Source organism: Ostrea edulis, chromosome 4 (assembly GCF_947568905.1).
Source record: "Ostrea edulis chromosome 4, xbOstEdul1.1, whole genome shotgun sequence".
Lineage (NCBI taxonomy): Eukaryota > Metazoa > Mollusca > Bivalvia > Ostreida > Ostreidae > Ostrea > Ostrea edulis.
Window position 1 is genome coordinate 3,843,257 of NC_079167.1, and position 27,753 is coordinate 3,871,009.

The 27,753-nt window shown below is 33.9% G+C and overlaps 3 protein-coding genes across 12 annotated transcripts in view; 2 read left to right on the forward strand and 1 right to left on the reverse strand.

Moving 5' to 3' along the window:
• Positions 1-27,753, forward strand: part of LOC125670431 (zinc finger CCHC domain-containing protein 24-like) — a 31,962-nt gene that overhangs the window by 1,074 nt on the left and 3,135 nt on the right. For 2 of the 5 annotated variants that reach the window (XM_048905601.2, XM_048905597.2), the window contains exons 2-4: positions 142-315; positions 2,942-3,106; positions 3,317-3,428. In XM_048905601.2, the coding sequence (XP_048761558.1) occupies positions 142-315; positions 2,942-3,106; positions 3,317-3,428 (451 nt within the window). Of the gene's footprint in view, positions 1-141; positions 316-2,941; positions 3,107-3,316; positions 3,429-3,675; positions 3,859-4,161; positions 6,381-13,388; positions 14,364-27,753 lie in introns of those variants that run through there. The other 3 variants (XM_048905602.2, XM_048905599.2, XM_048905598.2) reach the window with 3 other exon arrangements.
• LOC125670429 (tRNA methyltransferase 10 homolog A-like) overlaps positions 4,177-27,753 on the forward strand; it is a 36,498-nt gene continuing 12,921 nt past the window's right edge. For 2 of the 6 annotated variants that reach the window (XM_056161686.1, XM_048905596.2), the window contains exon 1: positions 24,449-24,622. Coding sequence is in view for 4 of the 6 variants with exons in the window: in XM_048905592.2 (XP_048761549.1) it covers positions 4,189-4,295; positions 20,081-20,164 (191 nt within the window). In the remaining 2 variants the exon portion in view is untranslated. Of the gene's footprint in view, positions 4,296-14,269; positions 14,365-14,566; positions 14,608-18,512; positions 18,637-20,080; positions 20,165-24,448; positions 24,623-27,753 lie in introns of those variants that run through there. The other 4 variants (XM_048905592.2, XM_056161687.1, XM_048905594.2 and 1 more) reach the window with 4 other exon arrangements.
• LOC125670424 (microsomal triglyceride transfer protein large subunit-like) lies at positions 6,487-27,688 on the reverse strand. Its single transcript, XM_048905577.2, has 19 exons — positions 27,552-27,688; positions 26,785-26,954; positions 25,810-26,019; positions 23,029-23,145; positions 22,747-22,886; positions 19,530-19,618; positions 19,360-19,436; positions 18,809-18,969; positions 18,462-18,630; positions 18,020-18,133; positions 17,689-17,904; positions 16,004-16,221; positions 15,552-15,649; positions 15,281-15,402; positions 13,429-13,623; positions 12,737-12,891; positions 12,397-12,567; positions 8,024-8,172; positions 6,487-6,688 (listed from the first exon to the last, which is right to left on the reverse strand). The coding sequence occupies exons 1-18, from the start codon at positions 27,613-27,615 to the stop codon at positions 8,025-8,027; spliced, it is 2,634 nt and encodes an 877-aa protein (XP_048761534.2). The 5' UTR covers positions 27,616-27,688; the 3' UTR covers positions 6,487-6,688; position 8,024.

Sequence of the window (27,753 nt, forward strand, 5' to 3'; positions counted from 1 at the left end):
CATGGTATCAGAATGGGGAAAGGTCACCCCACCCTCCAACTGTGCAGATATTTACATAATTACGAATGCATGCGAAGTGATAAAAGTACAGTAAAAGAATATATTTGTTAATGTCTCCATCTTTTCTTTATTTTTTCTTAGCACCCCTATGCTACCGGCCTGTCTGCTGCTGGTTACGATAGCATTAACGATTTAGCGGATCAGTTCTGTGAACTATCACTGTCTGTTGACAGAAAGCCCAGTAAACGTCCACCCAGCACCTACCTCTGCCATCTGTGCTTCACCAAGGGACACTTCATCAGAGACTGTCCACAGGTAGGCCACAATTCACTCCTAAAAACATATTCCCTCCCCTACTTCAATTCTTGTGTTCAGCATGTATTACATTAGTAGTGCGAATTGCTAGCACTTTGCATAGAAACAAAATTACCATTATTAGCTTAGGATATGATAATACAATGGCATTGTAACAAGTGCAAACCAAGAAGTAAGCATTATAACACCAAACCGAAACAGTGGCAATACACACCACTGTTTCCCAAACTCTGTATACATTCCAAAGCAGGTGCTTTGATATTTATATTAATATGATTTTTTAGCTGGTATGATTCATGAGTTGCCATGTTTTTCTCATCACAGCAACGCGTGTATATCTAACACACACACATGTATACTATCAGCTGTTTGTGCCTTATCATTGGTACCAAAATAGAGCTGTAAACTCACCCAGTGCTGTGTTACTGTGTTACCTTTGTACCAAACCTATCATCACCATTATCTGATGCTCAGCATCAGCATGTTCTTGTTGCTTTTAATGGTGAACATTTATAGAGAATAAAAGTTTATTTTACTATCTTTTAGGGGAGGGGGAGGGGGGGGGGTGTGTGTGTGTGTGTGAAAATAAACTGTTGTATATTGTGCAAGACCACAATTATCAATACATGGTACACTTTTGGACATAATTTAGATTTGGATATTTCATTAAGGAGGAATTAGTGTGTATGTATTAAACATTTAAGAAGGAATACTACACCAGAGGAATTTGATACGGATGTGGAGGATGTACTTAAATAGAGAACTTTCAAATTTACCTTTCTTGTCAAAAAATGCAGTTTTAGTGGAAAGTAATCTGAAAACAATTAAAAACCCCTGCTGGACTGAACCCTTAATCTATAGTTCAGCAGTCGATACGATAACCTACTGAACTACTCAGCTAAGGCAATTAAAAAGAAGACAATTCTCTGATATTTATATTTTAATTCATGTTTAAAGGAAGTCAGATTTTATGATGATTGCAAAATGTAGTATACCTCCTTAAGTCTATGGTAGTACAATGTATGAATATAGTAGTGCATGTTAGTCATACTAAGTCTATGGTAGTATTGTCATCTTTGACATAGTTTAAAATATTGCACTGTTTTACTATGTGACATATTTAAAAGCACTTAGCATTATTACATGTAAGTAAAATGGAACAAAGGGGTATCTTAGTACTTTACAATTTACATCCATCATAGTTTTACAGATAATAAGAGAGAAAAACGGGAAGATACCAGCAAGTATTAAAATCCTTCTCTGAATCTGATAAAAAATAATTTCTAATTGGCAGCGTGGCAACTTCAATGTGGCAACCCCAACATTCAGCATTTTCCTACCAATATTTTGGTGTAGTAGAATTTTGAGTATCCTTGTTTTTGTATGAATGCATTGTGAATTAGAAAGTATCACAAAGTACATGTACCTCTCTCATTATGGGGTTGTAGTATTGAAAATGTATTAACATGAATGACAGAGGGTGTATGACTTGAATACTTGGATCTATGATTGGTATGTATAGTATTCTATGTCTAGTAATACACATACTTCTATGTACAAGTATGGTCCATACTCCATTTAAATTTCTTAAAACATCTGTACTACCCGATACTTTTTATCATGAAATGCACTTTATGAGAACTACCACCCGAAATACACATGGCCAAATGAGGTGGAATTTGCAGTTAAAATATATGTCATATTTAAGGGACTTTGCCCCCTGGGCACCCCACTACAGTTCTTCAGGAAGTTTTCTCACCTATCTCCACAACCCCTGCAAATTCTTGATCCTGGGAGGAGTTCATTACTAACTACTAAGCATATTCAATGTTGTGAACATGGGGTCATGGCTAAAATATGTTGTGAATTTGAAACCTTTAACAGGTTTCAGTTATGCCTCTAGTTACATTACATAACAAATGATTACATTCTTGAGTACTATATATCACTTTTATATCATGTGACACCTTATTTTCACGTGGATACAATGTCAGATGTATTTATTCATGACACATAACATTATTGAATGTTTTTTATTTGATTCTTTTAAAAGTCTTCTATGTGTAAAAGTTTATTCATGAGAACAAAACTTTCTCAAATGGCTAGTCTTACAAAATTGCGCAAAAATAATATTCTTGCAAATGTGATTCACAGTACAGAGTTGGACAAAGTTATGTCCCTTGGACTTAGAAAATGTCAAACAATTCATAGTTTCAGCTAATTTTGAAATTCAGTATATAGATACATCATGAGAATACACAGGTTGAGTTGAGTTAGGTTCGGGTGAAAATTATTTGGCAGAGTTATGCCCTGTGGACTTCAAAAATTTCAAACAGTTTCCACCCATTATCTCAATTAACATTGACATTTTGAATTGAATTTGGAATGTATCATGAGAATATGCAGGTCAAGATACTATTTTGTTATTATAGTAATTTTAAGGGTCTGGTCGGATAACTTTAGGCAGAGTTATGGCCCTTGGGTGGGACAATTGTGTCGCTTCACCACATCTAAAAAATGTTTGGTCTTGTGTATCCTTATGGAGAATACATACAGAAAGCACTACATGCTAAAATAAATATATACAAGTCATGTATTTGTACAAGAATTTTAAATATATCTTCAGGCAAGACCAAAGGGGGAAGGACTAACACCCTACCAAGGCAAGAAGAGATGTTTTGGCGAGTACAAGTGTCCTAAGTGTAAGAGGAAGTGGATGAGTGGAAACAGTTGGGCCAACACAGGACAATCCTGTATTAAGTGCAACATCATGGTCTATCCACATAAACAGGTAATTATATTCTCTAAGTTGATGATTACAGCAAAGTTTTCATCATAAAATTTCGATCAATTTTACTGGCCAAATATCAGTTCTCATTTGTATTAAAAATCATAAGAAATGCTTGAAGCAAGAGGGTGAAAAAACCAAAATGTAAATACCAATAAACTTTGTGTGCAGAAGGGTATGTATGAATAAAAAAAAATATTGTCTACATTACAGCGACCCTTGGATAAGCCTGATGGATTGGACGTTTCTGACCAAAGCAAGGTCCACCCTCAGCATCTGTGTGAGAAATGCAAGAGTCTTGGATTCTACTGTAGGAGGACTACTGGTATTTAATCATGACCTTTTGATCTCCTCAAAACAAATCAATTTTCTTTTCTCTATATTATTTGGTGTTAGATTTAAATTTTCATCTTGTGTAAAACAGCATTGCCAGGCCTTAATTCGAGTTTCAATTTCTAGTTGTAAAATTGTTTTACATTTCGTAAAGCTGACTTTGAGTTTATCTTTAATACACATATTTAAAAAAAAAGAATCCCAATAATTGCATGTTATAATTTATTTCTCTCTGGAAGTGGCAAGGACGTATTTTCGATAAATCTATGGGGTCAATTTTCATGGATTGCCAAGATTTGCGGTTTCGATGGGATGCAATTTCGTGGGTATGGTTTATGTGCATAGAAACATATAAATTGTATGTTTCATTGTGGTTTGAGAATCAGCTTCCATGAAATATAATGATTCCACATAAATGAAAAGAATATGTGAAGAATAAGAACTGGAAATTTAAAAGCCTATTGCTATACATTTATTTAAAAATTATCACAGTGATTACATATCATTAACATTCTTTTTCATTACTTCATTACTTTTTTAATGGAGCATATGGTATTAATTATAGAGTAATTAGAACATTAGGGAAGGTAACTCTTGTCAGAGACAACATGAGATGGAAGTGAATTTTCTTTAAAGATTTTATTAGAAATTTCTTTCAAGATTGATGTGGACCCAAATTCTGATGTTACACAATAATTTACTCGAGGTTACTACATGTTTTGTAGATCACCATTTTCACTGAACATTAGAGGATGATATCAACTGTTCTCTTCGAGATGAAATTAACCGAGATCTGTCCGTGGAATACATTAGGCCAATTCAACTTAATTAGTAGATTATCATCCAGGGTCACCAAAAAGTATGGGGCGGGTGGGAGAATTTTAGTTTTTAATTTTTATTTTCTGAAAAAAATATTAATGACAAACGAGTTTTTGTCAACAGAAGTGCTTCATTTAATGCCAGATGGATATCAATCTATGCTTATTTCACAGACGAATTCCAGGTTAAGTTTAATTTCTAACACAAAAAGATACCAAACTTCTTCAAGATTTACATGTACGCCCATAAGAATGCAAGAAGCCATATTCTTCATGTGGCTTTTCACGTTGCTATACCGAAAATGTACACAAGAAGTGTAAATACCTGAGTTGGACATGAAAATTTTCTGGAAATCGCAAGTTTCACAAAATAAAAAAAATTGGGGCGGGCCAATTTTTGAGGGGTGGGCGGGGATGATAATCTATCAATTAAGTTGAATTGGCCTTAATTGAATATAGCTTAAAGGGGCATTAACTGTCAAAATCATGTTTGTCAATTACCATTATTAGCAAATATGACTAAACAGCTTTACATTACATTTTAAATTTATACTTCCTGCAACCTTTTGTTGTAATTTTGACATAAAAGTTTCTTTTAATATATGTATAGAAGTAAATAATTCATTGCAATGCAGAAAATGTTTGCATTATTTTTTTTAAAAATTCTGTTGAAGGTTGCACATTTTTTTTATTTGTGAGATTATTATTCTTCATTTGTTCAGCATGGTTAAGAACAAGAAATTTTTTACTCCCTATCAGTTGTCAGGTAATGCCCCTTTAAACTTGCAGTGATACATTACAAGAAAATTTAAACATAGCTGAACTTGTATTCATTAATTGAATGGTATCTAGTTTGAAAATTTTAATTTGTACCAAACTACCATTACCAGGTACATATTTTAGCTCACCTGTGCCAGACACTCGATAAAATTTGTCTGTTTATGTATATCTGTCAGACATGAACATTTCATATTGACAACTTTAGTAGCAGTGACTGTGCACCACATAACAAAATTTGATGCTATAAAAATCTTGGCAATACAACAACTGAGACAAACTTTACTTTTTCACAAGAACAATCAAATACCTCCAATTACTCCAGTTCTACTCCAACATTCACGAAGTATGAAGTCCAGTTAGGAGATGAAGCTACCAGTCAGGAATTGTGCTCTTTTTCATGTGAGCATTGTAGCCCATAGACCTCTTTAAAAAAGTAAATCTTTACCCCTATTTTAGATTGTACCATGTATGGAAATTTACATCTTAAACCCAAGTCACAACTGCTATCTGTTGATGCACAATATGCATTTATAAGGATTTTCACACATTCCTGATACATTTGAAGCAATATCTATTTAAAGATAGAATAATTATGTGTGTCAGGAAATATGAGATACATATTAATTCTAAGAGATGCTTTCTATGGCAGCTGGTGAATGTTGAACAACAGCAAACAGCCTCCACCTTTGGTGTTTAACACATTTTTTTTTTTTTTGCTGTCTGTGACATTTGAAGATATGTTAAAAATGTTGAGTATATAATGAAATGTAAATGAGTTTATAGTATGTAAATTTACTGGTTCATATGTAAATTTACTGGTTACTGGGCCATTAGTTTAGAAAATTGAAGTCCAAGTACATGTATATGTGATATAACTAGAGGAAGTGAAAATATGTAAATCTGGGATCACAACTCGATATTTCAACTATATATATTGTGACGGTTAAGATTGATTTGTATATGGTAGAAGATCTGCTTTGTAAACATCTGAACTATTTGTATATATTTGCTGTGGGTTTTTAATTGTTATGAGATTTCATATACTTAAACATTTCCATTTTTGTGGTCTTTTGAGTATGATGTAGATATTTCAATACATTATTTATGTTTGTTTTTTTTTTTATTTTGTTATGTGTAGTTTCTTTATTATCTTATTTTTTCTATCAAAGGAAGAGACAGTAATGAACAGGTGTTTTTTTTTTTATTTGTGTCTCTTTAGTCAGGGAATAGTGAACCTGATGACAGTGTCCTAACGTGCCAAACAAGATGTATTTTATCACAATCAAATTCTGCATGCTATTGTGTTGTGTATTCATCAGCATTAAATGTGTATGACAAATGTTAAAGATGTCACTGCAGTTTTCCTTGAGTATGTTTTAGCCTGGTTATTTACAGACTCCAGAAAACTTTGCTAGCTAAATTTTAAAGCAAAACTCTACACAAAAATCAATCCTCATTATTAATTTGATTTTATTTTTTCAAAACAAATAAATGATCATACTGATCTAGCAAATTAAAGTTTCAAAAAGAATGTAAAATGATGGACTGAGTATTTTAAAACTGACTCTCGAATATAATATATAGATTTTACACAGCATTCACATCCGCTTCTACAGAATCAGTAATTTTTAGGTGGGTCCTTCACCTTTTGTACCTAAAAATAGAATGTTAGAACTGTTAGAAAATGTCATGAAAATAAATCGCAGGTATTTTAATCAAATTTAATTGAGTTTCAGCTTGGGTGAGATGTTGGTGATCCATCATCTCTGACATTTGCCAGACTGAATCATTTTGAAAGGGTGCAATTGTTCTTAGGATTGGTGCAAAATGCTGTCAATAGCAATCCAAAATGGAGAGGGGGTACCGGAGGGGGGGTTACTTAGAGGGTGCAAGGTAGAGCATCTGGAGTTAATTTCAGCACATGGCATATTTGATATGTCATTATCAAGACCACCTAGGTTGTATAAGAACTCTCCATCTATGATAATACTGTGTTTGACAGGATAATTTTCCCTGCAGCCATCAATTCATGGAGTGGAGTCGTGGAGTGGAGTCAATGAATAAAATATTCATGTTTATCATGTAAAAAAAATATACATTTACAAACCACAACACAGGACCTTGATATAGAAATGCATACAAATAAAATTTTAAAAAACATGCATTACTGAATACAGAAACTAATTATATATTTATTTATAACATATTTTATAAACCAGTATACTTTCAAAAACTTTGAGAAAATACACGTAAAAACAATTTTATATTTAATGAAAAAAACCCACCACATACTTAATGCTCTTCATTTTTATCTCAGAATTTACCCCCCCCCCCCATAAATAAATAAATACAGTGTACATAACTAGCCAAACAAAGAAGATAAATTGAAATAAAAGTTCATGTAATGTCTTTCACTGCTGTGGAGAGAGGCTAAAACCCTCCCATTTTAATCTGTCTCATGTGCTACCCAATAAAATACTAGATTTACTCCTGTCAATTGATCAATAATATTGATAGGTTATATCAATCTATAATTGATAAAAAAAAAAATCCTCAGCTATTTTAATAAAAACACATGAATAGGAAATGTCATTGCCAAGGCCATGCATTATACAGTGTTAAAATGATGAAGTGATTATCTGACATTGCAGGTCATAGATTTGACCTCATTCTTGGCGCTTGTGACAGAAATTTTTTTTCCCTTGGATGAAGGGGCTTTGACAGATTTCATTCCGCTTTTCCCTGTGTTTTAGACCCATAATTTAGTTTAGGGATGAAATAGAAATTCATTTCAACAGCTTCAAAGGAATCGTTTTTAAATGTTAGGAAAATTTTACATTCTAAACACATTCCCAGGATGTTGGAAATTGAAATGACAGTATGAATTTACAAAATTTCCCTTGCACCCTCTAACACAAGAGGCCCACCTCCTCTCCATTTTGGATTCCATTTTACCTACTGGTATAGGTAACACTTGTTTACATCAAACCTTAATTGTCAGGATCCATAGTGGTACACATGGCAGAGTTCTTTTCATTTATAAAATACGAGACTGGAGGTGTTGCACTTGATCTCTTCTTTCTGATGGCAAGTCTCTTTTTTAAATGTCTTGATTTCTCAAATTTCTCTACAAAATGGCTGAAAAAAAAATGTTTGGCCATATTTATCATATGCACTGCTAGAATACTTGAACATTTCATAACAATCATCATACCAAAAGTTGCATTTAATACTTCTCACTGGTTTGGGTCGGTGTTGGCCAAGGGGAATAACTGGTGTGGGAGAAACACTAGAGTACTGAGAGGAAATTTATTAGTTTGAGTGATTGTTTGACATACACTCTCCGAATCGGAGGACTGAACTGGTGAGAAGCACAAGCTAACCTCTGTGTTACTTTGACACCCCATTTATGATTGTGATCATTAATGCAGACTTGATGTATACAATTAGAGAGTTTTGAAATTAACTTGGGAGTAACCCAACCAACCCCCCCCCCCCCCCCCAATGCTCTATATAATTTTCACTTTTTTTCCCCCACAGAATAATTTGTTATTGAGTTAATAAGTTCAAATTTAAAAACATGATTTTCTATAATTTCAATACAGCTTCATCAGTCACCTTAGTGATAATTAACAGTATCACTTGGCCCTCTAAAATAATTTTCTTGTTCTGCATATCTAAGCTTAATTCTAATATTCAGCAGCAGCAGGACCACAATGTAAACTAGTCATTTGTACTAATTGTGCTATCCTGTCTAAATAAAAGAATTTATTATATTTAGCAGCATAAAACAAGATATGTTATTTTTTAAATAACACAAATTTCCTAAAAAGTGCCCATATAATGATGAAAGACTTTACATAATACATGTATATTTGTTTTACTTCTGAATTTTGGCCATTTCATTTCAATTTCTATTTAGAATATATTTGTCTGATATATTGATCTGATTAAAACCAGATCTTTGATCTGCTCCAATATTCTGTTGTCGCTCATACACCCTGTATAGGGTCATGTCAGCATGCACTTTGGTGACCTAAGGTCATCCAATCAAATGCTTCTACAAGTACCAATCAAACCTTTTCTTGCATGTTGAATTCAGAATTTACAGTTTATCCAGAACACTTCGGGATTCACTGTCACTTATTCTTATGGCCAACGATATTGAAAGCAATGATTTTATTGGTTTATTTGATGTGACCCTATACAGGTTTGTATTGGCGATATCAGATCAAAGATCTGGTTTTAATCAGATTATCAATCTGATATATCTTTTTCTAATTGACGTGTTTCTTGAAGATTTTAATTGTAAATTTTAAAAATGTTAGCAAATAAGGTTTTTAGCTCACCTGAGCTGAAAGCTCAAGTGAGCTTTTTTGATCACCTGTTGTCCGTCGTCTGTCTATCTGTAAACTTTTTACATTTTCTACTTCTTCTCTAGAACCAATGGGCCAATTTCAACCAAACTTGGCAAAATGCATCCTTGGGTGAAGGGCTTTCAAGTTTGTTCAAATGAAGGGCCATGCCCCCTTGAAAGGGGAAATAATCACAAAAATAGGGTAAGGTCATTAAAAATTTTTCTCAAGAACCACTGGCCCAGAAGAGCTGAAATTTACAGGAAAGCTTCCTGACATAGTGCAGATTAAAGTTTGTTAAAACCATGGCACCCGGGGGTAGGATGGGGCCACAATAGGGGATCAAAGTTTTACTTCTTCTCAAGAACCAGAGCCAGGAAAGTACAAATTTACATGAAAACTTCCTGATATAATGCAGATTCAAGGTTGTTAAAACCATGGCTCCTAGGGGTAGGGTGGGGTCGCAATAGGGGATCAAAGATTTACAATTGAATATACAGGGAAAATTAAAAAATCTTCTCAAGAACCATTGAGCCGGAAAAGTTTACATTTACATGAAAGCTTTCTGACATAGCGTAGATTCAAGTTTGTTAAAATCATGGCCCCCAGGGGTAAAATGGGGCCAACACAGGAGATGAAAGTTTTACACACAAATATATTGGGAAATTTAAAAAAAAAAAATCTTTTTTTCAAGAACCATTGGGCCAGACAAGTTTATATTTACATGAAAGCTTCCTGACATAGTGCAGATTCAAGTTTGATAACATCACGGCCCCCCAGGGATAGGGTGGGGCAACAATAGGGGATCAAAGTATTACATACGAATATATAGGAAAAATCTTCTTCTCAAGAACCACTTGGCCAAAAAAGTTTACATCTACATGAAAGCTTCCTGACAAAGTGCAGATTCAAGTTCGTAAAAAACATGGCCCCCAGCGGGTAGGTTGGAACCACAATAGGGATTAAAGTTTTACATGCGAATCTTTAAATATGGGCCTAGGTGACTCAGGTGAGCGATGTGACCCATGGGCCTCTTGTTGATTTTCATAATTTTTTTTAGCAATTGGTTGTCATCCGTTAACAACTGAACATTTTTAACTTCTTCTTGATAACTTTTATTCTTTTCAAATTTGGTATGAAACATTCTTGGAAGAAGGACATGAATTGTGAATTTCAGGACTCCTGGAGCCATAGAGGTTGGGCAAAATCTGCCAAAATTTGACCAATTTTTAAAAATTTTCTCTACAATCACACGTGTGGGGAAAACTAAATACATATTGATGTAGAGCAGGGAGACCTCTACCAAAATTCTAAATTTTATGATGTCCTTGGTAGAGGTTCTGACTCTAGGGCGGGGCCAAACTTGGTAAAGTGTTTATGAGTAAAACACTTTTAAATAACATCTTCTTTAGTGGTATTAATACTAAATTGAAACTAAATCTATACTTAAAAATTTACAAATTTTGCCAATAAACTCTGATGAAACGCTTGCTCCAGAGTTACTGCTTGCACCTTTAAAGTTGTTTCATATGTGAGGTGAAGTTCGTAAGCTATAATAGAATCTGACTTGATTTAGTAAATTTTGTAAACTTAATTAAAAAACTTTCTTTTTTGATAAACTACCCTGAAATAGCTAAAATGAGAGTAAAGTGGCGGGACACACTTTGGTGGATGTAAGCCAGTTTTCTCTCTTTTTTTGATGACAACTTAAGATAATATGATATGAAGTAAATCCTTTGTTTATAGATGCTTGATTATGATCTTGCAGAAGAAATAAGTTTTGATAATTGTTTAATAAATAAAATATGACGGTTCATTTCTTCAATCCGTGATCTTAGTCTTGAATCAGCCTTGTAGAAATTTCCAAAATGAGGCAACATCATAGACGCTTAGTTCTACAACCAATTGCACATTCTCAGGCCTTTTCAGCATGCTGAGAAGTTGCGATTGGTTTATAACATGATCAGCATAAACTTGTGTAGGTGTTCAGTGTTAGTAATACTTATGATAGTTTTGATGGTCCATATTCATCATTTTATAAAGATTAATTATATGACTTGTATACATCTTGTTCAACGAAGGACAACCCCCCTGAGACCAACGATCTGACACATCGATAAATTTTAAAATACGATATTCATCTGATATTTTCGATGTTGTTAATTTTATCCGTGATTATAGAAGTCACTGTTATGACTTTTTATAATAATTTATTAAATTTATCAACAATTACTGATATGTACAAACACATGGATAAACACAAAGTTTTTATTTTGGTTGAACATGTTTGTGATGACACAGATCTTGAAAGTAAGTAAAAAGTCGAAAACTGTCCAATATGTCAAATATCGAATGGGCTGGCATTGTTCTGGGAAGTTCAAACATTTCACCAAAATTAGGTTGTACACTACCTGACAATGTCCAAGAAATCAGGCCACTGTTTATAATATAGCAGTTTTTTCTGTTTGTCATTCATATTGTGGATTTTGTTTTTTATTATTGCGTTTGATGACAAGAAACGTGTCTTCAAAATTTTGCCCTTAAATTGTCGCACTGGACAGAAACTACCATTAGAAACACATTCACAATACTGAGTTTCAAACCTCTACTCCGGGGATCATGAAATTTACAATTTTGGTAGAGGCCTTCCTTCTCTATTATCTAGTCTCCTTATTCCAAAAATTAGTCATATCCCCTAACAATGTCTGCAAACAGAAATGAATAAATCAGTGAAGCTAAAGCACTCAGACACAGCAAACCTCCACTAAAGCTACTGAAATCTAATCTTAAACATTTCCAGAACACAAAATTCATTGTTCCTCTTGAATTTTCCTCTTTTGTGTAATAAACAAATAAAAGCATAGCTTTTATCTACAAATCTGTTGTGAAAATTTTAATGTAATTTGAGATGAAGTTTTGTTTGCTGCATCCTTGTCCATGCACAAAGTGCACCCCCACCCCCAATACTCCATACATATTTATACTTAGTTATCTATATCTAGTATACCTTGAGGTAACGGGAGGCCTTTTCATTTGCAAACACATTTTAACAGGCATCTCTGCAAAGTCCACATCAGTTTGGAAATCAATAAAAGCTTCAGATTCTGTTGAAAATTTGATTCCAGAACGAAGTTCCTTGGAGTCAATTTGGAGAGATCCTTTTGTGACTAAAGCTCCACTGTAGAGATATGACCAAGTTACAATTAAAAGGGCTTCAAATAATGGGGAATTGTAAAGATATAACAGTTACACAAGAGGAAAAATGAAAGTACTTTCGATTATTACAGCAATATAACTGCAATTGTTTGGTAAGGAAAATAACTTATTAATGACATAATCATATTTACCTGTTGGTGATGACTGAATGAGAATTTTTGTACCACAGACTGATGCTTACACTTCCGGACAGATCAATGGAAGCCACACCCAAAATACTGGCATCCACAACCAAACCATTGGACATGTGTATTTTATGAGAATAATCTTGCAAAAGTAAATTTCCCTGGAATGAAAAGTTCTCCAAGTAAACAGATATTCATAAATTAAATTTATGCACTGATAAACAATTTTCACTTCAATGTCAAATATTAATTAAATAATGCATATGTAGTACAAGAGGCCCATGGGTTACAACACTCACCTGATTTACCTTGGTCCTGGTGTTCTTAAGAAAATTTTAAAAAGATCTTGTACCTTCTTAATTCCAAAGAAAAAATTTGACCCCCATATTATGACCCTACAGCATCATGACTTAACTGAATCTACACAACATAGGGATGCTTCAATTTCAAAATTACTAACATAGCCTTGCTGTTCTAAGGAAGAAGATTTATTAAAGACCCCCCCCCCTTCCTCTAAATTCATGTATCATGTAAAATTTGGTCCCTGGTTCTAGTCCTACTCTAATAGGATTAAAATGTAAAACCGAGATGGACACAATAATAAGATATTCCATGAAAAGTATACACATATTTAATCTTCATTTTTGTTTCTTGGTAGTAACTTTGTAAGTACTGCTGCTGTGAAACAGATTTTCTACCTGGAGAGCAGATACAGGTTCCGAAGGGGCACTCCATACAGCTGACATTAGTCCACTCATTCCTCTAAAAAATTCCACTGGACGGAGCAGGACATCCAACATTGTCAGTGACAGGCCTGCTGTAGCATCCACTGCCTCCTCCCCTTCTGCTGCATCACCTACCAGTGCCTCTATTCCATCTGCATAAATTCCAAACTGCAAAATTCACACAATATATGCATAAAAACGCTATGTACCAGGGCCTCTATACCATCTTCATAAATATCCACATTTGTGCTGCATATTAATGGAAGTTTAATTATACCCCCCGCAACAAGTTGTGGGGGGGTATACTGGAATCGGGTTGTCCGTTTGTCTGTAGACGCAATGGTTTCCGGGCTCTAAAGCATTATCCTTTCCATCTACAGTCACCATATCATACATATGGACTACCCATGGGATGAAGATGTTCCCTATCGATTTTGGGGTCAAAAGGTCAAAGGTCATGCGCATTAGAGATCGAAGTAGCAATATGGTTCGGTTTGTCATGCCATTTCTTTTTTACACTCAGAAAAGAGGTAGTTTATACCTATTACCAACACCCTTTGGGAGATTGGGGTAAGCGGGGAGTATCTTTAGTGAACATTGCTCACAGTACCTCTTGTAGTTTTAGAATGTATGTAGCATTGATACCACACTCAACACCAAATTATACACACACATAATAAACATAATAATAGCTCACTGATATTAACTTAGGTGAAAATAAAAAAACAGCTCCTGAATCTTGATCAAGTAATGTTGGATAACAGGATCTAGTTTGTAAATGTCTTAAATGTAAGTTATCCACTATGTTTGGCATCACGATAACTTGCTGTTAGTAATGGTTGTTTTGCTTGCTTGTTTCAGACATTAATAAACCAGATCTCCAATGTGGGACACCAGTATAACTTTAACGTTAGTAATGGTTGTTTTGCTTGCTTGTTTCAGACATTAATAAACCAGATCTCCAATGTGGGACACCAGTATAACTTTAACGTTAGTAATGGTTGTTTTGCTTGCTTGTTTCAGACATTAATAAACCAGATCTCCAATGTGGGACACCAGTATAACTTTAACGTTAGTAATGGTTGTTTTGCTTGCTTGTTTCAGACATTAATAAACCAGATCTTCAATGTGGGACACCAGTATAACTTTAACGTTAGTAATGGTTGTTTTGTCTGTTTGCAATGTTGGACACCTGCATAACTTACTATTAGTAACAAGAGCTCCACAAGGCATGGAATATCCCCTCACAATGAGTGTCTACGTGCATATTCTATGAAGTCCTGTAGTGACCTTGACTTTTGACCCCAAAATCAATAGGATTCTAACTTTCTTGACAACAAAGTAACATGTGACGTATCAAATCAATTGAACAAAAATGTGGCATGTAATGTGACTAAGTTTTTTCTATGAAGTCCTGTAGTGACCTTGACCTTTGGACTCCAAAATCAATAGGCTTCTCCGTCTCTTGATAACAAACATCAGTATAACTTACTGTTAGTAGGGGTTGTGTTGTCTGGACATCAGTATAACTTACTGTTAGATGGACATCAGTATAACTTACTGTTAGTAAGGGTTGTGTTGTCTGGACATCAGTATAACTTACTGTTAGATGGACATCAGTATAACTTACTGTTAGTAAGGGTTGTGTTGTCTGGACATCAGTATAACTTACTGTTAGTAAGGGTTGTGTTGTCTGGACATCAGTATAACTTACTGTTAGTAAGGGTTGTGTTGTCTGGACATCAGTATAACTTACTGTTAGATGGACATCAGTATAACTTACTGTTAGTAAGGGTTGTGCTGTCTGGACACCAGTATAACTTACTGTTAGTAAGGGTTGTGTTGCCTGCTTGTTTAAGACATTAACAACCATGGCGCTCTTCTTCATGACTCCTGTTTTGGTATTCTCCTGGTACAAACCATATGTACAGTTGCTCCCAGCAGTCTCTGTGATTGAACAATATGACACATGCAATTGCGGTTAATCAAAAAACACTATTATGTTAAATAATGTCAAAGATGTTCAGTTTTTGACACTTATAAACAGGACAAAACTACCAGGATATTTGGGAAAAACAATCAAAATAGAATCTAACCTGCAAGATATCCAGTGAAGGCGCTTGACTTCCCTCTCTGAGCAAAGAGATTATAGTTATTCACCCTTGAGTCTGATAGAACTATACTTAAACTCGTCCTAAAAAAATAAAACAATATTTCTGATGAGTAAAAACAACAACTATTTCATGTGTATTTCATATTCCATTAGGTTCCCGTGGGGATCCGGGTTAGAATAGGTCCTCAGTACCCCCTCGCTTGTTGTAAGAGGCGACTAAATGGGGCGGTCCTTCGGATGAGACCGCAAAAACCGAGGTCCCGTGTCACAGCGGGTGTGGCACGATAAAGATCCCTCCCTGCTCAATGGCCATAAGTGCCGAGCATAGGCCTAAATTTTGCAGTGAAATATTCTCGAGAGGGACGTTAAACAATATTCAATCAATCAATCATATTCCATTTGGAAATTTCAATATACATTGTTAAATACTATTACCTGAAATTAGGATCTGATTCTGACAGATCTCTTAGTCTCTTTATGAGATACGTTGAAACTTCAAATTCTGTTTGATCATAAATTGCTGACAGCACAATATTACATAGCTCTCCAGTTGAAACTCCATTTTGTAAAAGAATTTCAAGAGCAGCAATTCGAACACTTGAATCATATTTTCTCTTATTCTGATGAAATATTGACTTCAGTACTGGAAATACCTGTCAGGATGAAAAAATAAAAAATATAAATTAATGATAATTATTAACATACAATCTAAACCACAGAGGCATTTTTTCTTCTTCAGAAAAAGACAGTACAGTTAACTCTCGATTTATCACCACTCAATTCATCACCATTTTCATTAAAATGCCGCATTTTTCTAAGAACATTTTTCTTATTACTTAAAATTCTCATAAAAGGCATAGGGTCTATCTTTGATCTCAAAAATGACATCACAATATTTTGCAAGAAGAACTCCAAAAAACAAATTTGCAGTATTAATTATGAGTTATCTATAGCTGCCGCCCTTTGAAATTAAAGTCATTTTGACGTTTTAGCCATTTATAAAATGTTTGTCTGGAGGACAATATATTAAACTGGTATCCCGCTGATTGGTGGCTACACACAAACATAAGAGATGCGAAGTTAACAGGGTACCAGTTTAGGCAAATGAGAATAGGGAATTATTTTGTAATCACTATTGTATCCAATGCGTTTGTAAACATTCTGAAGAACTTTTTGTCATTTTCTACTAGTTATGATCTTTAATTTCGCCACCTTTTTGGAACATATGCAAAATTCTACCAATATCTTAGACCCTATGCCTTTAAAATGCCAAATTCGCTATCGCCATTCGTTATGGTATTTCTATTACAAAAATCTATTTCAAAGCGTTAATTATCTCGATAAACCATCAGGGGTGCACGTGGTCAATAAAACGGAAAATTGGTCATTATCCATCTCCAGCATACACCAGGGCAGACAGGAACCCAGTAATTATTGAACTGTACTCTTGTTGTTTTTACATCATAGAAAAATGTCTTAGTTTAGCACTGGCTTCACCATGAGAAAGGTTTCTGTTGAATCAAAGAAAATTATTCCATACCACCATGACCACGGAAACCATTCAAAATGTACACAACAGGAAATCAAAAATTATTGTACTGTTTTATGGGAAAGGTCATAAAAGGGGGGACAAAGGGTGATATTTGGCTGCAAAGGATGAAATTCTTGTCAACCCTGGTCTAGATAATGACGGTTCACCTGCCAGGAAACGGCAATACAGTGCACTCAATACCTTCACTGGACATAACTTTGAACATACTGTGTATATGTATCTTGTATACATTTATTGTTTTAAAATGAAGTCTTATTATTGATAGAATTATTTTAATCATGTTAGATAATTTGAAAATAATTTCATGATATATTTTTACATTATGGAAATTACGTAAGTATTGTAATTAACTCTTACATATACAAGAATATTAACTCTTTCTCCCCAAGATGGCAGAAATTCAATTCATTGCCAAATTCATTACAGTGCCAAGAATTCAAAAGAACAAAAGGTGGCGACTTATCGAGAGTTGACTGTACATTTATGTGCTGTGTTTCACAAACATTTTGCTTTCAGATCTCTCTAGTTTCCAGTTATTTCAAATTACACAATTGTGAGTAAAAAGCACCTCTTGTCTGAAATCATTAATCTGCATCCTCCTCAGACTCTGAATGGCAGTCAATGACACAGCTGAACTTTGAGAGTTTTGTGCCTGATCTAGTAGTAATGGCAAAAACTTGGGAAGACCTGAATTTCCAACAGATCTAATGTATAGTAATATACATCCCTCCTCCACACAAGCTTTCAGTTCAGATTCCACATAGTTCACATATTCTGCAATTATCTAGGGGGAATACACAAAAAAAAGTTTTCAAACAGAGAAATAAAATGTATGTAACACACATCACTGTGTTCTATAAAATGTGTATGAGTCATTCAAGTTTATGTTCAGAACTTACATGATAGTCCAAACAGTTTCCATATGGTTTACAAAAAGAATTCACTACTGCTCCCAGACCAAGAGCTATGGACTCTCTAAGACTTTCATTAGGAACTTTCTTTTTCATAAGTTCCTGATAAAAGAAAATAATATTAATGCTATATCTAACACTTAATCATAAATTTGGCTGTTATTGAATGTCTTGCAAAACTGCAATAATGCCTTTCCACACAATGTAAGAAATCTAAAATGCTGAACCAATAGGCCCAATCTCTCTGAAATGCTCTCATTACACCCAAATCCACTCCCTAATCTAAAAAGAGACATCTTCAAATTGAGAATTACAGACTGTATACCAATACACATACTATATCAGAGGGTGTTTTAGTATTTGAACAGCTTACGGGAACTGTTGATAATTAGTTTATATCATAACATGCAATTTGATTGAAAAATCTTACAAGCATATCTTTTAGTAGATATTCGCCAGGATGAGTTGCATATGCCGAGGCTAAAATGAACCGCTCAGGGTAGTCTATGGCATCTTTATCAGTAAATGAGATCAGTTGCATTAGCGCTTCATGGGCAGCCAGAGTCTGTGTGGCCACACCCACATCTATCAGCTGTTTTCTACAAGTAACAATTCACATACTTTGATATCTTTTTTTCATTTAAAAAATCAATTAATAAATAAAAAGTAGAGCCTTTCTAGTGATTCCCTTTAGAGCAATGTATAAAAAAAGAAAATAGTATACCGGTATGTATTGAATTAAAAAAGAACACAAAATGCATCTCCTGAACTACTTACACGATATGATAACTGTCTTTATGTGTCATAACTTCCTCTATTGTTGATTTACCAGAATTTCTAAATGCACTCAGAAGTTTTAAAAAAGCTTTCCCTGAGACAATTTTTGATAGCTTGTCACTTGTCAAGTCTTCTTTGACACTTTGTAAAACAGAGACAGGCTGCAGAAAAAGAAAGAAAAAAACACTACAAATACACAGAATACATAAATACTATGTTTCCCCTTCCAAATTTCACAATGTTTATCCATCTAGATTTAACCTAATCACCATTGACGAGACAGTTGGTAAAGTATTGGAGCAGAGATTTGGGGGTCATAATTTCTAAAACTGGTTTGGTCCACAGGGTTTATTCCCTTCCCATTATATCATTTACTAGCAACAGATCTAATAAGATTAACGTGCAAAAATTAGCAATTCTTACAATTGTATACTAACATGATGTCAATATGATTAATAATCAGATAGGTCAATTTATAAACCCCCCCCTCTCTCTCTCTCTCTCTCTCTCTCTCTCTCTCTCTCTCTCTCTCATACTTCATATATATTTACCTTTTCACAATCTTCTATGCATTCTTGTACTTCTGGTCCACTAGGCAGTAACATCTCTTGATACTTTTTAGGTTCATCTACAAAATCTACTTACTACAACTCCATTCTTTTTATCAAATAACATGAGTGATGTGTAGTGTCATCAAAATATGATGTTGAGCAACATTTACCTTTATATAATAAACTAATTGCTTCTTGTGCACTGGTTGCTTCAACATAAGCAGTACCATCTTCTTCACGGATGTAACTTAATCGCTGTCTACAAAGAAAATTTAAAACTACATGTATTACAAAATTCTAAAAAAAAATATATCACAATATTCATAATCAAAACCTATTTCCATAGTTCAATACCACTTCATTATCCATTACCCCCCCCCCTCCACCCAATGCCCAATTTCTTGTAGGTTGAATAGTAACACAAAGAGGTAGTTTGTAATTTAGCATGTTGCTGAGCACTTACATATCTAGTTAGTGTCTTGCTATAAAAGTACATGTACTTTAAACCCACTTTTATTCTTGACAACTTTGCAATTTACAAGTGATAAACTGGTTCATGTCCACTAATTTTCTTCACCAGGATAATCTTAAATAAATACAAGAAATATTAAAGGACTAGTAGTACTGTAATTTTCAGAAATGGGGTCGATGTGGAATATAGGACAAAATTCTTATATATATATATATACATGTATAGCAATTTTTGGAAATCTTTTTTTAGATTTGAGGACTCGGCAGATTATGAGATAGGGCGAAGACTTTCCCACTATTATGAGGTCAATAGGGCATGGGTATCTTTGCAAGTGTAAGTTATACCATTATAAATCTAACAGTGTTTCAGAATACATTGATACAGGCCATTCACTATGAAGATACAGTAAATTACCACTTTGCCAATCCAACATTAGCATTGCACATTCATATTTTGTTTACTGTTTATCATCCACAATTCAGCAAGCCCAGTAAAATTGATTGAAAGTTTGTTACGTTTCATTTGTTTTAAATAATTTGTATGTAAAACATATTAATGATATCATTTATTCATATAAGATATCTCTAATAATAAAGTGTACCAGTCTGAGATCTAGAGCTCACTCATTTCTAAACAAGAGGAGAAGTAAACAAGAGTCCCACAGGCCTTATCGGTCACCTGAGTACTAGTGAAAAAGTATCACTACTCCCACAGGCCTTATCGGTCACCTGAGTACTAGTGAAAAAGTATCACTAGTCCAAAGGGCTATGAAAAATTTCATGTTCTAAATATCTAAGCTAAATTCTAATATTCAGCAACAGTATAAAACATGACATGTTCTTAAACAAGAGGCCCACAGGCCTTATCAGTCACTTGAATACTAGAGAAAAAGTATTACTACTTCCATGGGCTATGAAATCTAGAAAAAATTTCTAGTTCGGAATATCTAAGCTAAATTCTAATGTTCAGCAATAGTTTAAAACAAGATGTGTTCTTAAAACTTCACTGCCTTCAAAAGTGCATACACTGATGAAAGGCTTTAAATAATAGGTCTATTAACATTAAAACATCAAAAGATATGACTAATTTGGACTCATCCTAAAGTCATAACCCTAGGTTATGAAATTCACCATTTTTTGTACATCCTTTTCCGCTATTCTTAAGTATACAGTATCAGCAAATTTTCACATAAATACTATATACTAAGTTTGGTCCCACCCTGGTGTCAGAACCCTTACTCTTGGGGGGTCATCAAATTTACAATTTTGGTAAAAGACTACCTGCTCTATCCATTTAGTTTCAATTTAGTATCAATAGCACTGAAGAAGAAGTTATTTAAGTGTTTTACACATAAACACTACATAACAAGTTTGGTCCCATCCTGGGGTCAGAACCCCTACCCCGGGGATCATGAAATTTACAATTTTGGTAGAGGCTTTCCTGCTCTACAGCACTATGCATTTAGTTTTCCTTACACGTGTGTGGTTCTTGAGAAGAAGATTTTTGAAAATTTGTCAATTTTGGGCAGTGTTTGCCCTGCCCCTAAGGCCCCAGGGGTGCAGGAATCCTGCTGAAATTTACAATTTATGTCCCCCTTGTTCCAAATATCTTTCATACCAAATTTGAAAAGAATTGGAATTACAGTTATCAAGAAGAAGTTAAAAATGTTGATTGTTCACACATTTACTAACTGACCATTTTAGCCCCACCCTGATACCAAAACACCTCTCCCTGGGATCATGAAATTTACAATTTTGGTGTAAAGGACTACCTGTTCTTTTTAAATATATATTTACTTTCAATCTAGTATCAATAGCACTAAAGAAGATGTAATCTAAGTGTTTTACACATAAACACTATATACCAAGTTTGGCCCCGCCCTGGGGTTAGAACCCCTACCCCGGGGATTATGAAATTTACAATTTTGGTAGAGGCTTTCCTGCTCTACATCACTATGAATTTAGTTTTCCTTTCACATGTGTGGTTCTTGACAAGAAGATTTTTGAAAATTGGTCAATTTTGGACAGTTTTTGCCCTGCCTCTAAGGCCCCAGGGGTGAAGGAGTCCTGAAATTTACAATTTATGTCTCCCTTGTCCCGAAGATACTTTGAAAAGAACTGGAATGGTAGTTATCAAGAAGAAGTTAAAAATGTTCCAATTCCTAACACATTTAATCACTGACCAAACCCTCTACCCCTGGTATCATGAAATTTACAATTTTGGTAAAGGACTACCTGATCATTCTAAATATCTGTTTAGTTTCAATTTAGTATCAATAGCATTAAAGAAGATGTTTTTTTAAATGTTTTACACATAAATATTACATAACAAGTTTGGTACCACCCTGGAGTCAGAACCTCTACCCCGGTATCATGAAATTTATAATTTGGGTAGAGGCCTTCCTGCTCTACCTCACTATACATTTAGATTTTCTTACACATGTGAGGTTGTAGAGAAGAGAAATTGTTCAATTTTTGGCAGCTTTTGCCCCACCCCTAAGGTCCCAGGGGTGCAGGAGTCCTGAAATTTAAAATCTATGTTGCCCTTGTCCCTAAGATGCTTCATACCAAATTTGAAAAGAATTGGAATGGTAGTTATCAAGAAGAAGTTAAAAATGTTCAATTGTTAATGCATGATGCATATTGTATGACGACGGACGCATACCAATTGCAATAGGTCACCTGAGTTTACTCAAGTGAACTAAAAATTGTGCTATTCATCAGAGTTATCTTTCTTTCCCCTTATTTCTTCCTTATCTCCATTTCGATGGGCTTGAAAAGCAGTTTGATGCAAAGCCTAAGATAGGCCAGTTCAGTATATTGGGCAAGGCTAATGAGCTAGCAAAAAAAAAAAGATCAACCATATTACAGTAGATAACTAATAGTAAGAAACTGGGTGCTTTCTTGACTACTTACATAGCAACAACAGCAGCACCAAGCTGTGGTCTTGCGTTAGTGATTACAGAGTGTCTGGAGGAACCGCTGGCTGACTTAATGACACCCTCAGCTATGTCATAATGTGTTACAAAAGTATTGTCCACAGATACACCCAAAACCTACAAAAAATAACATCTGAATGTTTATCTTATATTTTCTTTTTACCAACTCTATTCCTATGAAATAATCTTCCTTTAATGTCCAAATTCATTACATATTGGAGAGAGAATGACTTGGTCTGAAGATCGCTTTAATTTTTACCTTGTTGACATTATCAAACTCTCCTGCTATCTCCACATTCTGACAGTTCTGCTTAGTTTTTGTGATTCTGCCTCCATACACTGCATAGTAGGCACTGCACTCTCCAGAGACATCAACCTATCATACAAACCACAGCTTTGATAACTTATTCACGCAATACCAGGGGTATACACAGAATAAAACAATCAACTATTCATAATTGACTTAAGCCCCATTCACATGTGCCCATTTACAAATAAGATGTAAATTTTACATATAATGTGCAAATTTTATTCCTGGAATTTGGGGTTTAAATTTTCCCTAAACATTCACTAGTCCAATGACTGCTAAGCTTTTTAAATTCACTAGTCCCTAACATTTAATCACTAAGTCCATCGGCAAATAAAATTAAAACTGAAACAATGTTTGTTGACCCTGTTTACTCATCATCTCATGGCTTCTTTTGTAAAGTTTCATTTTTTAACAAGAGGTCTATAGGCCACATCACTCACCTGAATCACCTTGACACTGCTGTTGTTCAGCTATTGTGATTTTTAAAAGATTTGTTTGCAATCTTTCGCTTCATGAAATTTTTTTATCCCATATTGTGGCCCCAACCTAGCCCAAAAGGGTCACAACATAACCAAATTAAATTTACACATCATGGAGATGCCTCAACACCAATATGACAAACATAACCTTGCTGTTTTGGAGAAGATCAAGGCCAAAAGGTCATAGATCATGGTATGAAATGAAAGGTCTTGCCATAAGAAATCTATATACAAAATGAGAAAGCTCTTATCTTAAATATCTAATAAGTTAGGTTTTCTTAAAAGTAGGTCAAACTGCAAGGTCAAGGTCACAACTACTTTGATACCAAGAGAAAGGTCTTGTCACAAGGAATACACATGAAATATGAGAGCCCTATCACTGCCATGCAAAAGTTATGACCAATATTCAAGCATCATACAATGAGGACAAAAATACCCCCTCCCCCAAACTTAAGACAGTTTAGGAATGTTTGTAATTTAATATGATTTAGTGTGGTCTTACTAATATTGAAAAGAATTTGTTTTAATTGATTTCCTGTATATTCCCATATGAAACTTTCACCAACCCACCCTTACCTGGTGCCCCCTGAATTGAATAAACTTGAATTTGCATAACCTGGAAATGCTTGCATATTAATATGAATAATAAGAATAAGATTTTTAAAAATATTTCCCTATATATTCCCATGTAAATATTTGATCCCCTATTGTAACCCCCTATTGTAACCCCATCCTACGCCCGAGGACCACAATTTGAACGAACTTGAATCTGCACTACCAGGGGATTCTTGCATATTTTAAATACATATACAAGTATTCATGGTCCTGCTGTTGAGAAAATTTTTCAAGATTTATACTATAAATCTTAATATGAACAAATTTGAATGTAGGAAGCTTTCATGTAAATTGGACAGAGCATGGTCCTTCCAGAGATGATCTGTGCCAAGCTTGATTGAAATTAGCCCAGTGGTTCTGATGAAGGGGGGCAAAATGTGAAAAGTTGACGACAACAATGGTAATGACAACAACTGGACACATTTTGATCGGAAAAGCCTTTGGTTCTGGTGAGCTAATAAAACTAAGACACTATGGTGATGTGACATGTACTCTTTAGTAAACTAGTGAGAACTCTAACTGCACTTTGAGAACCAGCTAAGAAGAAATGAAAAGTACACACTTTCGAATTTTTTTTTAAATCTATACTTTTCATATATTTTTTTCTGCTAAATACTACTGGTTCAATGGACTATTGGTAGATGATAATTAGGTAGTCCACCCAGTAAATTAGGTCCTGTACCTCAGACCACCATATTTATAAACCCCTGTGGCAGTGAATGTAATTTTTGCAATGCAATCACAAGCAATAGAAAAATGTGTAAATCAGTATCTTATCTAGTTGGCTATTTCCAAGCAATATGGATATATGTTAATGACAAAGAAGGAGATGGCTATTTCCTCATTATGTAACCAAAAGTTATGTCATTTCTTGTTTAAATGCTATTTAGAATAATATTTGAACTTATTGACATAGCAGAAGTAACTTATAAAGCAAATTATAAAATGTTTCAAAGAAATTTTAAATACTTTGCACATGTGTGTAATTTGCATCCACAAGGCTAAAAACATAAAAATTTGCATATCTACTGTATACTAGTATGAAAAAGCACAGAATGTGTAAAAAGGCATGTGTGAATAGAATTTTAGTTAATGTAATGGGTATTTCTTACAACATCCAATGCAGGTAACTGATATCATTGGATGAAAACTGAATTTATTGACAATAACTCTTCAACACTGTGTAAACATTTCTCATTTTCTGGATAAAATGTATTATTTACTTCCCTTCTAAAATGTCATATGTTTATCATGTTCATACTATGAAATCAATTGATGATAATTTCAATATTATTTATTACAAAATAAAGCTGACAAATCAATAAATCCGAAAACGTGATGTGTTTATACACATCTAAAAACAAAGAACGTAATGTACGAAGACCCAGCGAGGAAACTATTCAAATTTAAAAAAAATTTAATACAGGGATAAAATTGAAATTATAAGAATCAAACATTCTTTTTGAAGAATTTATCGATGTGTAAACTCCTTAAATTTTACTCACAAACTTAACATAAAAGTGCAAAGCACTTTATTCAGTTTGCGAGTGAAACGTCCCGATTTTACACATTGATAAATTCTTCAAAAAGAATGTTTAATTCTATAATAAATAACAATGTCAGAATCCACACAAACCTCATCTCTCTGTCCCTCAGTTTCCTGGATTTGAAACAGTGAAAGAAGTCCCTTCTTAACATTGGCACAAAATACTGATTCAATTTCAGAGGCATATATTTTTCCAATAACTCCATTAGTATATTCAAAATAAATGGGATACTTTAGAAGCTTTACTAATTCCCCTTTAACTTCATGTCTGGCAAAACTTGAGATGGATGCAGCAGTAACCTGTAAATTTAAACAGAAAAATAAAACACAATTGTCCAATCTGACTAAGCAGTGGACTGGTATCATTCCAATGAACGTAAGAAAAATCAATGAATGTGGAAGTACTTTAACAGCTAGATTGCATAACACATATAAACACAATGCAGATATTGTAAACATATACCTATATTAATGCAATCAAAAATTTGCACATTTTCCAATATAAAAAAGTAATAAATTCATGCATTTTATAATTTAATGTCCATTTTGTAGACATGTACAATAATTGATACTGAAGCTCCAATGTGATGCAAATTACTTCAATATACATACATTTACTACCACTGTGTATTGTAATGTATAATATTGCATGTGACGTCTTTGAGGGCAACATTGGAAATTGCCACTCCAAGAAAACCATTGTCAACCAAGACATAGTAGACAACAATTTCCTTGGTGATACAGTTTTCAATACTTAATAGTATTTTTTTTTATCATACTGTGTCAGTAGGCCTATTAAAACAACAACAAAATTATGCAAAACAATATTTGCATTTATAAATTTACCTTTTTGAAGTTGTGCTCAAATCAATCTATCACTCTGACAGGTGTGAATTTTACTAAATAGGAAAACATGGTGTGTTTTTCCACAATAATTTCTCAACCAATCAGATTGAACATTTTACATGAATGTATAGTTAGTACAAAGTAAACAGACTGTTGGAAAATATAATACACATGTACATTTGTATTTAGTGTACCTGGTATGCTATATTATAACTGTACCTGCACTTTTAGAAGCTGCAATTCACCAGCTTTGAATATAACTCCAATATCGAATTCTGTAGTCAACTTAAATCCTACTGATTTCCCATTTGAAACAGCTTCATTGAAATTTACAACTGTTTCATATGAATATTTGTAAGTTTTCCCAGCTCCAAAAGTGAGTGAAAAACCTGAAAAGATACAAAATTACAAATCACTTATCTCTTTGGTACATTTGTATTCATACTATATAAATATCAAAAACTTGATTTTTAATATTATACACACCTAGAAATTATCAAATTATATAGTTTGTATTCGGGAAAGTCATTTTGATGTCCGGTGATCCTTTACAATTTTCGAATGAGAGAGAGAGAGAGAGAGAGAGAGAGAGAGAGAGAGAGAGAGAGCAATTCAGGGGAAGTAACTCTTAATGAACCAATTAGAAATTGATGAGAATATATCTTTTTGTTAGTACAAAAGAAGTTGTTTACATATTCATAAACTTAGCAAATTAAATAACTTAATTAATCTTCCCATCAAGCAGTGAGATTTCAATAGCACAATTTCCCCTAAAAAAATGTAAAATCTGCAATTTCTCTCCATCATACTATTATAAATTAAAATTTGTTTTATTTATATATATATGACGAATCAAATAGCAATTTCTGCATGATTTTACAATACAACACAAAATAAAGGTAGACTGATTAGGTCTACACATGCATGATTAGATAAAAGATTAAAAAGTTTCACCAATTTAAGCTTAAAATAATATAAAAACTTACATTCATGAAATAAAGCAAAGAAACAAATTAGGGTTTTAAAGTTTACACCAGTGCTGCCTGCCATTTTGTACACGTGTATAAAAACACTGGTGTTGATGAAGTTGTAAAGTCCATGTGTTCAAAGTTCAAAACTAACACTGCAGATTATGTGCGATAAACATGATGTCACGGTCTTCCATAAATATAAGTATGATAAAGATAA

Coding starts and splice junctions, on each gene's coding strand:
- LOC125670424 (XM_048905577.2), bottom strand. CDS start 27,615: ATGGCAGGCAGCACTGGTGTAAACTTTAAAACCCTAATTTGTTTCTTT. Junction 23,146..25,809: donor CTGAGGGACAGAGAGATGAG/GTTTGTGTGGAT, acceptor TTTGTATGATAG/GTTGATGTCTCTGGAGAGTG. Junction 15,650..16,003: donor GAATCAGATCCTAATTTCAG/GTAATAGTATTT, acceptor TTATTTTTTTAG/GACGAGTTTAAGTATAGTTC.